The 17,714-nt window shown below is 48.4% G+C and overlaps 1 protein-coding gene across 1 annotated transcript; it reads left to right on the top strand.

Moving 5' to 3' along the window:
- The first annotated feature begins 3,944 nt into the window (after window positions 1–3,944).
- Window positions 3,945–16,653, top strand: LOC146356667 (vomeronasal type-2 receptor 26-like). Its single transcript, XM_084830247.1, has 8 exons — window positions 3,945–4,006; window positions 4,162–4,441; window positions 8,254–8,366; window positions 9,312–9,479; window positions 10,418–10,505; window positions 12,609–12,842; window positions 13,573–13,699; window positions 15,749–16,653. Exons 1-8 carry the CDS (start codon window positions 3,945–3,947, stop codon window positions 16,651–16,653), a joined length of 1,977 nt encoding a protein of 658 aa, XP_084686373.1.
- Window positions 16,654–17,714: the final 1,061 nt, after the last annotated feature.

Below are 17,714 nucleotides of genomic sequence, written 5' to 3'. Positions count from 1 at the left end.
GCAGAGACATCACACTGACAACAAAGGTCCACATAGTTCAAGCAATGGTATTCCCCATAGTAACCTATGGCTGTGAGACTTGGGCCATAAGGAAGGCTGAGCGAAGGAAGTTAGATGGTTTTGAACTGTGGTGCTGGAGGAAAATTCTGAGAGTGCCTTGGACTGCAAGAAGATCCAACCAGTCCATACTCCAGGAAATGAAGCCAGACTGCTCACTTGAGGGAATGATATGAAAGGCAAAACTGAAGTACTTCGGCCACATAATGAGAAGACAGGGGACCCTGGAGAAGATGCTGATGCTAGGGAAAGTGGAAGGCAAAAGGAAGAGGGGCCGTCCAAGGGCAAGATGGATGGATGATATCCTGGAGGTGAGGACTCGACCTTGGGGGAGCTGGGCGTGGTGACGGCCAACAGGAAGCTCTGGCATGGGCTGGTCCATGAAGTTACGAAGAGTCGGAAGCGACTGAACGAATAAACAACAACAAGCAGCAGAATGCTGGATAGGAGCAAGCTTGATTCTCAGCGACTGATGGAATAAACAACAACAACAACAACAACAACAACAAGGTATGCCTACTCCAAAGTCCCATTATGTTTAATGTTTAACTCGTTTAGACTACTGTAATGCGCTCTACGTGGGGTTACCCTTGAAGACGGTTCAGAAACTGCAGCTGGTACAGAACGCGGCGGCTCGCCTGATTAAAGGCAGCCACCGGCGAGATCACATCACTCCAGTGCTGAAGGAGTTGCACTGGTTACCAGTTGTTTTCCAGGCCAAACTCAAGGTGTTGGTTTTGACCATTAAAACCCTATATGGTTCCGGCCCAGCCTATCTTAAGGAGCGCCTCCAGCAGCACCAGACAGGCCGCTTAACAAGATCAGCCTCGGTTGGCCTTCTCTCTGTCCCATCAGCCAGGACAGTTAGACTGGTGGGGACAAGGGAGAGGGCCTTTTCTGTGGTGGCCCCCACTCTGTGGAACTCCCTCCCTAGGGAACTCCGTCATGCCCCTTCTTTAATGAGCTTCCGTCGTGCATTAAAAACGTGGTTATTCAGGCAGGCATTTGCGGTGGGTTAGGGTATTTTAGAAAATGTTTTTATTGTAGAATTTGATTGTTTTAAACTGTTTTATTGTATGTTCTACATCGCCCAGAATGGCTGGGTGACCAGCCAGATGGGCGATTAATAAATTTAATAATAATAATAATAATAATGAGGCTTACCCGTAGGAAAGTGTGCATAGGATTCCAGCACAAGTTACTTTTGCAGGGAGGTTTGCACCTTGATATTCTTCATGTTTTCTCAGAAATAAGTCCTGAGATGTGAGCATAGTACAGCAGGCTTAATACAGTGCCTACCCAATTGCATCTAATGAATTGACTACCCTTCCTGCTCAGTCTTCTGCATGTTTTGTCATTTGTGGGTTTTTGTTGTTTTTGCATGAACTCTAGGTTCAGTGGTGAGGGAAAGGCACTTAGTACATGCTCAGAGGTTCTCCATAACTTAGCCCTAGTTTTGAAAACAGGCTCATTGGCTGAATCCTGGTGAAGTCTTGGTACACATGAACTCATGGGGAGGAAGATGCAATGAGAGCTTGTGCAGAACAAGGTGGAGGTAGAGGAGAGTTGCACAAAACAAGACATCTGTTTTGATGAAGAATTGCTGGAGGATGGTAGGATGAGGAGGGATGGTTGCATGGGGGGGATAGAATTGGTAGGGGGAGAATGTCAGTGCCCAGTGCTGAAAGAAAAACATTCTGCACATGCTCCCTATGTAAGAACATAAGAAGAGCCATGCTGCATCAGACCAAGGTCCATCTAGTCCAGCATTCTGTTCATGCAGTGGCCAGCCAGATGCCCATGGGAAACCCACAAGCAAGACATGAGTGCAACAGCACCTTCTCACCCATGTTCCCCTGCAGCTAACATTGGTGAAATGTTAATAAATTCAAGTGACTCTAACTTTTCATGCATGTAGCCTTGAGAAACTTTGGAGGTTTCTTCCCGGGGGACACCTCAAATGACCTGTGCAGTTTCATACAAATTTACCCAAACATATTGGGGAAGGGGGGAAGGGAAAGCAAATCACTCCCTCCCCCAAATTGGAGAATTCCCCTTCCACATGAACTGCTGCACCTATCCTTCTGAAACTCTGCTGGTTTCTTACTTAGGGACAACTCTAGGCTGTCTGTAATTTTCACAGCAGTGGTCCACAAGGAACAAAGGGAGACAAGTATGTCCTCCTTTGAAGACCCCCAAAACCCTTGTGGCTATCATTCTGAACTTTGGCAGACACGATCTCCTCTGATGGTGTAATGAATCCTGAATGTTTTATCCAATTCTTCCAAATAATAAAAATGTTATTAGCAGTTCCCTTTCAAAGAATATCAAAATATAAACTCTGCACCTTTTTTTCTGACATTGGGCAGATGTAATCCCCTCCTCGGGGGCTACTATGGTGCCTGAAATTATCATCCAGTTCTGACCAAGAGAAAAAGGTACAGTTTTTTTCTGGTTTTCCATGGTAGTCAACAGGAAGCATAAAGACTCATCTTTCCAAACATTGACTCAGGTTTGGTGCTGAGCTGAAGTGGTCTGACTACCAATTGGCCTGAGCAGAAGCGTGATATTTTCCAATATGCTGAACTGGGTGTCTGACCGTGCAACTCTTAGGTAAGTATGTATATAATCTCTATACATACACAAGCACGCTGCATGCACAGACATATATATATTAGAGGTGCGCAGGGATGTCAGAGAATTTCACCACGAATCTCAGAGAGGCCGAATACCAGCGCATTCGGCCCCTGAAATCGGTGGCAAAACGGTCTGCCACCCTCCCGCCACCCCCCGGGATGGGACGTACTTTGGGCGAATCTCCCTGGCAGCGGCGGCTCTGGCGGCAGTTTGGCGGTGGTGCGGCGGCTGCAGCTGTGGCGGCCAGTCATCCGACCGGCTGCTGCCACCGCCATTTCCAGTAAAAACAAACAAACAAACAAAAAAAGTGATAGGCTACGTGAAGATTTACGTAGCCTATTACGGCTAGATTTTTAAAAACTACCCTTGATAGGCTACGTAAATGTTTACATAGCCTATCACGGCTGAGTAAAAAACAAACATACCATGCGTATACAAATGGCGGCGCCCATGGGCACCGCCATTTGCGTTCCTTCTTTTGGCACGTCTAGTCTACGTAAACAGTTACGTAGACTATGGCGAAAATCAGGGGAACGCAAATAGCGTAGATGCTACGCTATTTGAGTTCCCTTATTTTCACCGTAGTCTACGTAAATGTTTACGCGGGTTTTGTTTTTTGGATTACTCAGCCGTGATAGGCTACGTAAAGATTTATGTAGCCTATCATGGCTGACTGCAGGGATGCAAACGGCGGCGGCTATGGCCGCTGCCATTTGCAGACCCGGCCGGCCAGGATTCGCGGCGGGAGGGATGGGGCACCTCCCCCCAGGCAAGAATTTCGGGGGGAGGGACGGAGTGCCTCCCCCCCCACCGTGAATCAATTCCGTCATAAGTTAAGTGACTTTCGTACATCCCTAGACTGCGCTTCAACATAGATAGATAGATAGATAGATAGATGCAAATGTGTGTTATTCACCCCTGCCACTGATCTTTTAAGATTCTAGCAATGCCCCTGATCTTGATCCTGGTTCACATGGAGGTGTTCCACAGGTAAAGGCCAGGCCAAGCTCACCTGTCCCCCCCCCCCCCGGCCCATGTCAATAGTGTGGAGCTGCATCTGTGAGTTGTCGGAAACATTTTTTCTCCATCCGAATGGAGAGTTCAGGAAATTGCAGAGGTGATGCAACTTCCTCCGCACATAATTATCAAAATCATAGTGGTTTATTCTTCTGTCTGCCAAAACTCAAGAGACTCTTTTTTCAAATTGCCCCTTCGAGTCCGCTGAGGTAAACATCAGAATACTGAGCGACATGAAGCAGCATCTTGCACAGGCCTCCTGTGCCACGGAGAGATTGGCTGAGCTCGAGGTCTGGTGAGGAGGGCTCTGCGAGGGGCTGTGTGGAGTGGATTTGCTCCCACCCCCTCCAGATGTGAACCCTCGTCTCCCTGGGCTTCATCTATATGGGGGAAGCCACTGTCCCCTCTGTCTTGTAAGAGGACTTTGCCTCCCTCTAACTGCACATCCAGGCAGCTGAGAGGAGCAGGCAGGAGGATGGAGGCTGCACCAGGCGTACCCAGAACGAGAACGCTGCTGCTCTCGCTTCTGCTGCTGCCCCAGGCCACCTGCGGGATGCTCCAGGCCAGATGCCCCTTGACTTTGGAAAGGGATGAATCGGCCCCACTGAACCACTACAGGCCGGGGGACCTCCTCATTGGCACGGTCATCTTTGCCACGGGAGCGATGTTTCTGCCATCCCCGTTCGACCAGCCCCCGTCTACCAGTCTTCATGGGTATGTCATCCTGTGTGTGAGCTGGAGGGGAGTTGCTGATGCTCCATTCTCTACCATGTCATGAGCGCCACTCATTCTGACTGGCTCCGGACTGTCCCTCTTAACTGGGAACTGAGAAATCCCTGCCCTGTTTTGCCTTTGTTGGTGGGGGTGGGGCTGCATCATCACTCCTTTCAGTTCCCAGCCTGCTGGCTCATTTTTAGCAGTGTGGCAACATAAGACAGGAAAATTTAATCTGCTGTCATGTGGGTGTGCAGAAGGAACATCTGCTCCTCTGTTAAGCCATGTGAGCAAACCCAGGCTGTGGCTCAGGGGAAAGAGCACTCTTCCCCCCTCCTCAATCCCCCCATGACTCTCCAGTAAGACTGCAAATGTGTGTCTGTACACCAACTCCTCTAAGGAAGGGTCAAAAGAGGTGGGTATGTCTAGCCAGACGAAGGGGAGACATGAGAGCTGTCCTGAAATATCTCCCAGGCTTTTGTGCTGAAGATGGAGCAGGATTGGTCTCTGTTGCTCTCATGGGGAAACCCGAAGACCAGAACCAGAGGTTGGAAGTCGCAGGGAAGTGGAACTGAGCTAAACATTAGGAGAAAGGAAGCACCCTGGGGCCCTCTATATCCTTTGAACTACAACTCTCAGCATTCCTACCGTTTTCTGTGTTGGCTGGGGATGATGGGAGTTGAAGTCTGAAACATCTGGAGGACACTGGGTGGGGGAAGTCTGCCTTAGGAGAAGCGTCCCCGTGAAACAAGCTGTTCAGGAGTGGAACAGGTGGCCTCGGGAAGTGGCAGGGTCTCTCTCCCTGGAGGGGTTTCAGCAGGGCTGGACGGCCACCTGTCAGGGACGAGGTTGTTGCGTCCTAAATAGGGATGTCAGAGAATTTTGCCACGAATCTCAGGGAGGCAGAATGCCAGTGCATTCAGCCCCCCAAAATCGGTGGCGAAACGGTCTGCCTCCCCGCCCCCCCCCAGGACGGGACTTACCTTGGGCGAATCTCCCTGGCGGCGGCGGCTCCGGCAGTGGTTTGGCAATGGCGGATGCGGCAGCCAGTCTTTGAACCGGCTGCAGCCACCGCCATTTCCAGTAAAAAAAACAAAAGAAAACGTGATAGGCTACGTAAAGATTTACGTAGCCTATCATGGCTAGATTTTCAAAAGATACCGTGATAGGCTACGTAAAAGTTTACGTAGCCTATCACAGCTGAGTAAAAACAAAACAACCCCCCCCCGCGCGTACGCAAGTGGCGGCGCCCATGGGTGCCGTCATTTGCGTTCCTTATTTTGGCACGTCTAGTCTACGTAAACATTTACGTAGACTAAGATGGCGAAAATAAGGGGAACAAAAATAGCATAGACACTATAGCGTAGAACTCCCAAAGATCAATGGGACAAAACACATCCTTGCAGAAGACACCTTGATTCTTTTGCTGCAGGGCTGGTCATTTGATAGGCTTGAAAAAAAAACTTTAACTTTTCAGAAATCTACCCAGGCCAGAACACATGTCAAGCTAACTGGCTTCCCATTTCCTGGATTCTTCTTGGATTCCTTAAAACAACCAACCAACCAACCAACCAACATTGACATTATATTGGCCACTCTTTAGCCCTCCGGCGAATCATAGGGCATGTTACATGTTTGTGTTGGAATATGTAGATATACCCATTTTCAACAATAAAAATGGGAGGATGTGGGATTTTCAGCTTCTGCAGGTTGTTGCAGGTGAGGTGCTTCTGCTGCTGCATGAGTTTGCGAGAGGCGGTGGAGGGACTTCCCTTGATTTGCAGGTTGAGATAAGAACAGTGGACTACATTTCAGGGTTGTTGTGAGTGACACCACCTCAGCTTTTAACACCACACAATACATTATATGCCCAGTAAGTGTCCTGGGATTCTTGAACTAACTATGAAGATGATAATTAAAACAGGGATAACATGAGGCTAAAGGTAAAAATTGCCTTGTAGATACGATGTGCTTTCAGTACCTTAAAACACAAGATAAAAGCTAAAAATAGTACAGCTGCAGTAAAATTAATCTCCCTGGGGGGCAATGTAGATGAATAATTCTTCTTCTTCTTCTTCTTCTTCTTCTTCTTCTTCTTCTTCTTCTTCTTCGCCCTCGCCTTCATCTTCTACTTGCTGTTGTGTTGCTATTATGACACAGTGACTTGGGAATGTAGCCCACCACAGACATCTCAGGACAGAAATCTCAGAAGAGATGTAAGGTGATCTCAATCACCTTGCCCAAAAATGGCAGATTTGAGACTGGGCGAAAGTTGTTCAGAACTTGAGGATCCAAGGAGGGCTTCTTTAAGAGCGGTCTTATCACTGCCTCCTTGAGGGCTGATGGCATCACTCCCTCCTCAAGGGAGGCGTTCACCACTGCCTTGATCCCCTCACCCAGCCTCTCTCTGCAGCTCATAATGAGCCAAGATGGGCAAGGATCAAGTATTCTTCTTCTTCTTCTTCTTCGCCCTCACCTTCATCTTCTACTTGCTGTTGTTGTGTTGTTATTATGACACAGTGACTTGGGAATGTAGCCCACCACAGGCAACTCAGGACAGAAATCTCAGAAGAGATGCAGAGCAATTTACTTGAGGAAGAGCAGGAAGAGACATACGAACATAGGAAGACCCTCATGCTGGATCAGACCCAGGGTCCACCTAGTCCAGCACCCTGTTCACCTGGCGGCCAACCAGCTGCCCATGGGAAAGTAGGGATGGGGGAGAATTTCTCCCCGAAACTTCGGGGGGCCAAGTGCCAATGCAATGAAATTCTCCGCCCCCCCCCGCCCCCCCACCCCCCCGGGATGGGACTTACCTTTTACGAATGTCACTCCCGGCGGCGGGTCCCGGCGGCGGTTCGGCAGGTCTTTGTCAGGGGTGGGGGCGGAAGCCGGTCTTTTGACCGGCTGCTGCCGCCGCCATTACAAGAAAAGTAAAAAAAAAACAACGCCCCTGTGATAGGATACCTAACGATTAACATAGCCTATCACTGCTAGATTTGCAAAGTCAGCTGTGATAGGCTACGTTAATCGTCACGTAGCCTATCACGGGTGACTTTGAAAAGAAAAGAAAAAAGCGCGTATGTAATGGCGGCCCCCATAGGGAGCCGCTAATCGCGTTCCTTATTTGGTCCCTGTAGTCTACGTAAAGATTTACGTAGACTACGGCGAAAATAAGGGCAATGCAAACAGCGTACACGCTTTTTTTTTTTTTTAAGTCACCTGTGATAGGCTACGTGACAATTAACGTAGCCTATCACGGCTGACTTTGCAGATCTAGCCGTAATAGGCTACGTTAATTGTTACGTAGCCTATCACAGGGCTTTTTTTTTTTTTTTTTACTTTTCTTTTGAAGTTCGCAGCCGGGGAGATGGGGCACTTTTCCCCGGCCTGAATTTCGGCCGGGCGAGGCGGGAAGACACCCCCCCCTCGGATGAACTTCGGGGGGAGAAGCGAAGCGCCTACCCCCCACCGCGAAAAAAGCTGCGGGACAAGGTAAGGTAAGGACTAGTAGCCATTGCACCAGGCATTATAATTATAATTACTATTTACATTTGTATACCTCCCCACAGCCAAAGCTTTCAGGGCAGTTTACAGAGGCTAAAACATTAAAAGTACAATATGCACAATTTAAAAATTCACTATGCAGTCTTCACACCCATCACAGACACAGCTGTCTATGTGTCTGATGATCAAATCTCCCACTACCACAAGCCGCCCTCCCCACAGAGACACTTCCTTGGCATTAGAGGATATTTGTCATTTGAGGAATGGGTCCCTTCCAAGGAATTTTTTCCCTTTTCCTCAGAATGACTCCCTCCAACTCAGAGACCGCCTTTCTCCATGACAGCAGACAAGCTGTCACCCAGGGACTGGGACACCACTATTCGGTCTCTGAAGGCCTCTTCCACCAACGTCTCTGCCTCTCTTAGTTCCTCCAGGTCCGCAACCTTGTCTTCAAGGAGCTCATTACACACACCCATGACTTCTGTCCAGCAGGCAGAGAGTCAGAAATTTATTTATTGATTGGTGGCATTTCTATGCCACTCAATATAAAATCTCTCAGCGGTTCACAATATTGAAATACGACAGTATTCCAATGACAGTAAAAATCAAGGAGCAGTAAAATGGAGCGGCCTGATTAATTGACTTACATTACAAGGAAAGCCGGGGTGCAGAAGTGTGTTTTCAGGAGGCATTTGGAAGATATCACATTTTCGGCCTCCCAAACTACATGAGAGAGGGTTTTCCAGATGCCAGGTGCTGCTACATACATGTGGCGCTCCATGCAATACATGGGATATCCCCAACACCTGTGCTGACTTTCAATTTTCATAACTTTTTTAAAAAATGAATTGCTTTGGTTGGGTTTTTTTTTTACCTGGAAAACTAACTTGTTACTAGATGAAGGTGGGGAGGTTATTTATATGTGTGTGTTTTTTACAGTTACTTAATATGAGCAGGAAGGGAAGAGCCAACTGCCCTGGTCTCCTCGCCTTGTTGCGAGGAGAAGAACCCCCCATCATTTAAGAAATTGTCTCAAACCATTATCCTGTTGCAGTTTCTTTCTCGATTCCAAGGGCTGCACACATGCCTAATTCTGGCACTGGGGTGTCCATCTGCTCTGCGGGTTTGTTTTGAAATGGATCCTGGATCCTGACACTCAGCAAAGGCTCTTCCCGCTTTTTCTGGCTGCCTCTACACAAGCAAAGCACTAAGTGGGGATTGGGTGTTGTGCTTCTGGTTTGGGCTCTGGATGACTGCTAGCATGAGGAAAGCTCTGGAAATGTAACCCAGAGATATTTGCTTCGGAGTAAAAGAAGCAACAATGGAATGTTTTTGTCTCATTGCAGACAGGATGACAATGTGACACTTTTTTTTATCAGGAAAGGAGACACAGAGTACTGGAAGATTCTGCCCTTCTTGTTGGCCACCCAGGAGATCAACCAGAGTCCCAGACTCTTACCCAACGTCACGCTGGGCTACGACATCCATGACAACTATTTCGATGCAAGAATGACTTCAGATGCCCTGCTAGACCTGATCTCTCCTGGGCAGGGAAATGTTCCCAACTACAGCTGTGGAAGAAGGCATCACCCATTGGCTGTTCTGGAAGGTTCTCACTCTGACATCTCCATCCAGATTTCAACCATGCTGGGCATCTACAAAATCCCTCAGGTGCAGTGTGTGTGGGGGTTGTTTAGAGGCTGACCCTAACTCTGCTTGGGGTTCTCTCCAAAGCAATCAAAAAGTTCTCCAGAGAACTTCAGTGGGAGCTTCCCCCACCCATGAAAGAGGTGACCTGGATCCACAGTGGGAGGCAAATGATAGGGCTCCCCCCCCCTTGGGTCCGAATGTATTTTGGGCGCACACAGGGTATTTGTGAAAGAAAGCTCCTGCAAAAATGAGCGAATCTCATAATTAAGGTCATGTGTGGTTTGCTCCTCATTCATGCTTATAACTCCGAAAAGAAGGGGGCAGTCGGAGACACCGGTGAGGGGGAGGGCAAGCTGTTTGCAGCTGCTGGTCACACTTCAAAATCAAGTGTGTTCCTATTCGGGTTCTGTTTTTGGCCACATTCAATACTGCTGGGAATGTGAGATGAGCTGTTGGGAACTTGCTTCCCTTCTGGACACTCAGGAGAAGCTCCATAGTTTAGGGCGTATTCGTATTACACTGTTCTCTCATCCTTCACACTGAAAGTTTTATTCATCATATAATTCTGACTGTTTGTTCCACTGCTATGAAAGATGGCACAGGTATTTCCAATTAATTGGGGTCATCTGGCCATCTTTCAGAAGTATCCAATGAAGAACTGAAATGTGGTTGTGAAGCAAAACAAAACATCAGTCTCTTCCTTGGTTTGCCAGGTCAGTTACGCTTTTGTTTCCCATGTTCTGAGTGATAAAACTGAGTTCCCTTTCTTCTACCGGATGGTCCCCAAAGAAGGAGCCCAGTATCCGGGGATTGTCAAACTGCTCCTGCATTTTAGATGGACATTGATCGGTCTCATTGCTCCAGACACCGACAACGGAGAGAGATGCATGAGGGCCTTGACCCCCGAGCTCATCAGGGACGGTGTTTGTGTTGCTTTCTCACAAAGGATCTCAGGACTGAATACAAAGAAATTTGCCTTTCCTCAGGCTTCATTCCACCACTGGAGACAAGTCAACGTCTTTGTTTATTGTGCAGAGACTGGATACTTCTTGATTGGAATACATCTTATGCAACATTATGTTGAAATATTGATGAAACCCATTGTAGGGAAAGTCTGGGTCACAACGGCTTTGTGGGAATTTGCCTTGGAGTTGACATCTTATCATCCTTCTCTCCACCTTATCCTTGGTATATTTTCCTTCACTCTCCAGCAAAATAAAAGCTCAAAATATGATGGCTTTTCACACTTTCGCTTTATTCTCAAGCAGTTTGTGAAGAAAGCATTTAATTGTGCCTATTCGAAGCATGCATTGTCTGTGAAAGGCTGGACAAGATGCAGAGAAAATGAGAAACCAGAGACCCTTCCAGAAGAGGTCGTGGAGAGAATCCTGTCTCTAGACAGCTACATCATTTACAACACTGTCCATGCTGTGGCCCGTGCCTTGGATGCTGCTTATGCATCCAAATCCAAGAGGAGGGTGGTGGAAAGTGGAGAAAGGCTGGACACTCAAAGGCTGCAGCCATGGCAGGTATTCCCTTTCCCATCACAGATAGAGATAGCCCTGCCGAATCAATGGTACAATTCAAGCATGATTGCCCTGGATTTAGAAGCTGAGAACATAAGACAGTGAGGTGAAATGTTGGATATCTATGGTGCAAAACCAGCTGCGAAACCCCCTGTGTTGCTCTCTCTTTTGGCCTCCTGACACCGGCCCCTGGGGACTCAACCCATCTGGCTGCTGTCCCAAGATGGGCACAGCCCCTCTGTTTCTGCCCTGGCCCTTTCCCCGTGCTCCACCACTGGTGTCAGCCATGCTGCTGGTCCTTCCTCCCTCCTTGACTGGGCTGCCAGTTGGACACCAACTGGGTCCACCGTTGCCCCTCCCTCCTTCCCTTTGTCTGTGATGGTGTCATGGGTGTAGTGCTGGCATCTGAAAAGGGTCTGGAAACAAATGGATGGGTCATGTACTGATAGTGTTTACCTGGAACATACATTTCTGATTTTTCTGGTGACGTTTACAAAAGTGCCAAGCTGAACATTCCCCCATTATGCTGAATTAAACTTGCATTTTTCCACGATGTGCAGAAAAGTTCCTTGCATCTGGTTTTATTTCATGTCAAGAATCATTTTCTGGCAGGACAGGAGTACTTTTAAACAATCAATTTGAACAATTTGATGGCTGATGCAAGAAATCCAGATTCTTTCCCCAACGTATGCTAAACCTATATTTACAGCTCGATCCTGTGTGTGCCTCCTCAAGCCTGGGTCCCACTGACTTCAGTCGAACTTACTACCAGGTTTGGGTGCGTAGGACCTCCGCCTTCATTACCTGACAACTTGCTGGCTTTCAGCTGGGCTGAGATTGTGCCCCATGGAGAGGTCAGCCTCCCTCTGCCAGTGGTAATACCAGGCCCAGGTTGCGGAACTAATTTATGCACCTAAATTTTCTTAGCATTATTTATCACGTGTCTATACTTCCCAATAGCCAAAGCTGCCTGGGTGGTTTACAAAAGATCAAAACCTGAAATCCAAATAGAAAACATAATCTAGAAACTGTTTCCATAGTACAAGGGAAGCACAATCCACACCAGAAATCCCAGGCCTGGTTTTTACCATATGCTGTCAAATGCCTGAGGCAAGAGAAAAGTCTTAGCCTGGCACCAAAGGGATGGCACTGGGGCACTGGATGAACCTCATGGGGAAGCGGGCTCCATCACCGAGGGGCCACCACCTGCCACGTTCCAGTCCTCCAAAGCTCCCTCAGAGGAGGCATCTGGAGGGGGACCTCAGAGGGCGATTGTAGCGTAAGAGTCGGCTTCAGATCCCCAAAGGGCTAAAGCACAGAAATAACACTCAGGGATGAAACCGGCTCCCTTGGGAAGGTTAAGAGAAACACCCAGCCACTTGAGTCCTGACCCAACACTGAGCCATAGAAGATTCAAGCATGAGATGGGCAGCACTGAGAAATCGAGTGTGGTTTCCGGTTTGCTCCATGCTTTCCTCCATGCTTTCTCTGCTGTTCTAGCTTCACTCTTTCCTGAGAAACTCCCAGTTTTACAATAATTCCATGGAGAGACGGTATTTGGACGAGAACGGAGACCTGGTGGCAGCCGCCTTTGACATCGTGAACTGGGTGAAGTTCCCCAACAAGTCTGTTGTTAAAGTGAAGTTTGGGAGTATGGAAAGACGGGGATCCCCAGCAGGCCTCAAGGTCACCATTGATCAGGACGCCATTGTGTGGCCCCAGTGGTTCAACAAGGTAAGGGAAACGATTCCTTTCATTCCACAGTATTTACTTACCATCTCTTAGCCTCTGCTAAATGGAACAGATTCCCAGTCAGCCTGGAACTTCCAACTAGTAGCAATTTTTCAAGATTTTCAATTTGTTCTACCATCTCTTAACCTCTAATCAATGTAGTTGGTTCCAGGTGACTATTCCTGACCCTGGTGCCCTCAAAATACATTGGAGTGCACCTTTCAAGTTTCCAGGCCTTCATGGGCATTAGCTGAGAATGATGGGAATTGCTGTTGCACACAGCTGATGGGCACCAGGCTGGGGAAAATGCTCCAGGCGGGGCTGCCTTTGACTCCCTGCCCATTGCAAAGAGGAGCAGTTCTTCCAGATCTCAGAGAGAGGGGACCCCTTTCCCCACGCTGCAACCCAGCTGCGCACCAGAAGGATTGCCTCTGCACAAACACAGGTTGCAGGTTAATGGTACTTCAACTCTTTGTACAGTGATATAGCACCACCAGGCTGTATGATACTTGATGGACTACAAGAGGACAGGTCCCTCAAAATTGGACACAAGGCAAACAAGAGCGGAAGGAGAGGAAAGCCCCGGGGGGCGGGGAGGGAGGGGGTGGTAAACTGGGAAACGGTTTCACATTCAGTCCTAGAGGCCCTGTTGCGTCCTTCCAACTCTCTCTCATTTCTGTAGCTCAACTGGCCCTAACACCTATTCGTTGACGCTTCTTATCTTTATGCATAGCCCCTGCCTCATTCCAGGTGTGTGGGAAGCTGTCGCCCTGGATCCGTCAAGGTGGTTCAGGAAGGAAAGCTGGTTTGCTGCTATGACTGTCCTCCCTGTGCGGAGGGGACCATCTCCAGCCAGGAAGGTGGGTGACTCCAGAGGAAAGTGCAGGCCCTGGGGAGGAGGGGAGAACCCACAATTTATTCCACAAAATGACTAATGACAAATAATCTGGGAGGACGGACTGAGGGTTGTGGCAGGGGGAGGAAGAGGATGGGGCAGGGATCAGCACCCCCTACTGCATGTGTCTCCGGGACTTTACATCACGTGCAAGCCCTCCATGGTTCGTATTGTTATGTTAGTGAGCTGGGTGGCTGCCAACACGAGGGCTTTTTATGCTGTGGCACCCTGGCTGGAGGCTCACCTGGCAACTATGTTGTACTTTTTCCGGTGCCTATTTATTCTCCCAGGCATTTTTAAATCCCTATTTTAAATCTCTGCATAGCTGCCAGGTTGTATTCTGGTGGTATTGTAATAGTGTGGTTTTAATGCATTATATTATATAGTGTTTTAACCTGAGCTTTTTGGTTTTAATTTTTGTGAACCGCCCAGATAGCTTTCATTATTGGGTGGTATGGAAATGAAAGAAATCAAGTAAAATAAATAAATGTTTACCCGACGTCTCTGAGCAGTAAGACATTCCATGGATGGAGTTTGTGCCAAGGTTTGGTTTCCTTTGGAAGGAGGTCAGTGGTGGCTTCGTGGCGTTTTGTAATGTTTCCGTTTGTTCACAAATGAACACAGGAATATAAGAGCCATGCTGGGTCAGATCAAAGGCCCGTCTACTCCTGTACCCTGTTCAGACAAGGGCCAACAAAATAAATGAGTGGGAAAAACACAAGTAGGACACAAGGGCAATAAAACCCTCCCATCCATGTTCCCCATCAGTGGTGTACATAGGCTCACTGCCTCTGATACTGGAGGAAGCACATAGCTGTCAGGACAAGGATCGATAGATAGCCTTCTCCTCCAGGACTTTGTCCAACCCCCATTCAGAGCCATCCAAACTGGTGGCTGTCACAACCTCTTGCGGAAGTGAATTCCGTTGTTCAGCTCTGCGTTGTGTGAAGGAGCCCTTCCCGTTATCTGTCCTGCCTCTCCCAGGTGGCAGCTTCAGGGGATGATCCTGGTTGAGCATTGGCTGAGCTCAGGTGGAGGCACAGTGTTAATAAGGCTGGATGTGAGTGGTGGGAGTTGTAGTCCACTTTTCCCACATCCAGCACCACAAGATGCTTGCAGAGCCCACGTTCAGCTCTCCACGACTCCGTTCGCATGACCCAACAACCTTCAGTTGGTTGGCAGCAGTGTTTGTCTCATGGTGGCTTATCGTGATGTGCAAACTGGCTCTGTGTCCCCTTCTCTGTGTCAGTGAAACTTTGCTCTATTCTTTGTCTAAGCTGTGGGGGCGGGGTGGGGAAGACAGGCAAGCTCTTTCCCCAAATGTCTGTCCCCTTGCAGAGGAGTCGCCAGGATCCTAGTCATCGTGGGCCATTGACCTGGAATTTCCCTCAAAAGGAGGAGCTCCTTGGCAACCATCTGAGGAATCAAAAGGCAGTCTCCAGGAATACTGCTGGATCCTCTCACCTGTCCTCCTCAAACAAAATGATTGTTGCAGCAGAAGTGGGGGACTCAATTTTGTTGAGTGTCTTCCTAGCCTGCCCTCCGTGCCCTGAAAGACATCAGGGAGAGGGCCAGGCCCCAGACATCATGTCATTCCCAGCCAATGTACCACATGGATAATCCACAAAATCCACAAAACACACTCGGCCAGCCTGCATTCCCTGCATTGATCTCCAATCACAGGTTGGAGATAACAGCAGGGATTCTTTCCGGCATCCACTCTTCCCTCTGGAGGGATTCATAAAGGTTTCATGGAACAATGGGGAACGTTTGCAGGCCAGATTAGGCCCACAGAAGGGAGTTTCCCCATCCCTGGGTTAAGGTCATGTTTAAACACATGAAACACCTAATGTGGATTGTGGCCATGGAAGACTGACGAGGCTCAGAAGGCCTGACTATGTCCTGCATGTCATTAATACGTCCTGCTAATCACACCAGAAAAATATCTTTGATGGAATGTAAAAGAACAGAGATTGCTAAGGGTATAAGGGAGATGTTTCTCTTGTTTTTCCAGATGCAGACCATTGCAGCAAGTGTCCGGATGATCAGCATCCAAACAAGGACCGGGATCAATGTATCCCCAAGGATATCACCTTCCTGTCCTACGAAGAATATTTGGGTATCATCCTGGCTTCCTTTGCCTTATTCTTGTCCTTAATCACAGGCGTTGTGTTAGGAATCTTCATAAAATACCTGGATACTCCCATAGTCAAAGCCAACAACCGGGACCTCTCCTACATTCTCCTCGTCTCCCTCCTGCTTTCCTTTCTGTCCTCCTTCCTCTTCATTGGTCAGCCATGGAAAGCAACCTGCCTCCTGCGACAAATGGCCTTCAGCATCATCTTCTCAGTTGTGGTCTCTTCTCTGTTGGCCAAAACGATCACTGTGGTGCTGGCCTTCCTGGCCACAAAGCCAGGGAACAGGGTGAGGGGATGGCTGGGGAAGAGTTTGGCCAACTCCATTGTCCTTTCCTGTTCCAGTGTCCAAGTGGTCATTTGCTCCATCTGGCTTGGCATCTCTCCACCATTCCCTGACACTGACATGCACTCCCAGCCTGGACAGATCATCCTGCAATGCAACGAAGGGTCTGTTGCCATGTTTTATGCTGCCCTTGGCTACATGGGCTTCCTGGCTGCCATCTGCTTTACGGTGGCTTTCCTTGCCAGGAAGCTGCCTGGCGCCTTCAATGAAGCCAAGCTGATCACCTTCAGCATGCTGGTCTTCTGCAGCGTTTGGGTGTCCTTTGTGCCCACCTACCTGAGCACCAAGGGGAAATACATGGTAGCCGTGCAGGTCTTCTCCATCTTGGCCTCCAGTGCTGGCTTACTGGGCTGCATCTTTCTCCCTAAGGGCTACATGATTGTACTGAGGCCTGATCTGAATACAAAGGAGCATCTGATGATGAAAACAAAAGAATAAATCTGATTCTTTATCCCAAATACACCAATAGTCTGCCATTTTTATACGGGTGTGCAGGCTTCGGATGGTGGCCGTATTGGTTCATCCACCATTTTGTGCAACCCCTAAGTCCACAGCACCGTCTATTGGTCAGAGTTGATAGTGCAGTCTCACGATGAGTCATCCTTTTGGCACTGAAACTTGCCAGCTTTAGACCATCATCACTTTGAATTCCAGTGCCCCAGACACATCCCACTTCATGCAAGTGACCGCCAGGTCTGTCCCTCTTGGTACCAAAGATTCAAAAATGAAAATTGCAAGAACGTATGGCTTAGGCCTTGTTGTCATGACACTGTGAAATATGACTCCCTTCCCCTTCCCCACTCCTAAAAGGGGGGGTGTTTGGGGAAGTGGGGATTGGTGGGGAGTAGGTGGAGGAGGCCCTTTAGGGCTAAAGCCCAACTACTCTTCCCCAACTTCTTTCACAGCTGTGGGGGTGGAAAGTATAACAGTTTTTGGTCCTCTCCATCTGGGAGTTAAAGGGTCATTTTTCCACTTTTTGACCCATACTTCATCTCCTGGTTGGAAAGGATGAATCTCTGTAATGGGAATTGGGGCTTATTTTCTAAGACAAAGCGACGCTGGGCTTGAAGAACTTTGCCCAGTGTTTGGACTTCTTGTTTAAGGCTAATGTTTGCTTGCTCTTGATGCCGCTCCAGTGTCAATTATGAAGTCAATGTCACGGCCCCTCACAGTGGCAGTGACTAGGGGCTTTCCAGGGCTGAGATTAAGGGGGCCCGGTCTGTCTTATTGAAGGCTTTTGGCTTTAGCCACTTTAATGAAGGGGGCTTCTTTATACATTTTTATAGACCCCTGCTTTTGCCAGTTTGGTTGCTAACCAAGCTGTCTCCTCCCTCACCCGTTCTGGCCCCTTTGGTTTTCTCTTTTGTGTATTTGATTTATTTTGTTTGGGCATTCACGCCACCAATGTCTATCTTGTCCACACTGGGCACACAGGTTCTTTCTTAAGAATCTTCTGCCTCTGCCGAGTCTTTTTCATTTCTTCGTCTACGTCTTCTTGG

The sequence above is a fragment of the Heloderma suspectum genome, chromosome 2 (assembly GCF_057233095.1).
Source record: "Heloderma suspectum isolate Gila_16-S chromosome 2, 16-S_ref, whole genome shotgun sequence".
In the NCBI taxonomy this organism is placed as follows: Eukaryota; Metazoa; Chordata; class Lepidosauria; order Squamata; family Helodermatidae; genus Heloderma; species Heloderma suspectum.
Note: the sequence above shows the minus strand (reverse complement) of the source record. Positions and strands in the feature narration are given on the sequence as shown.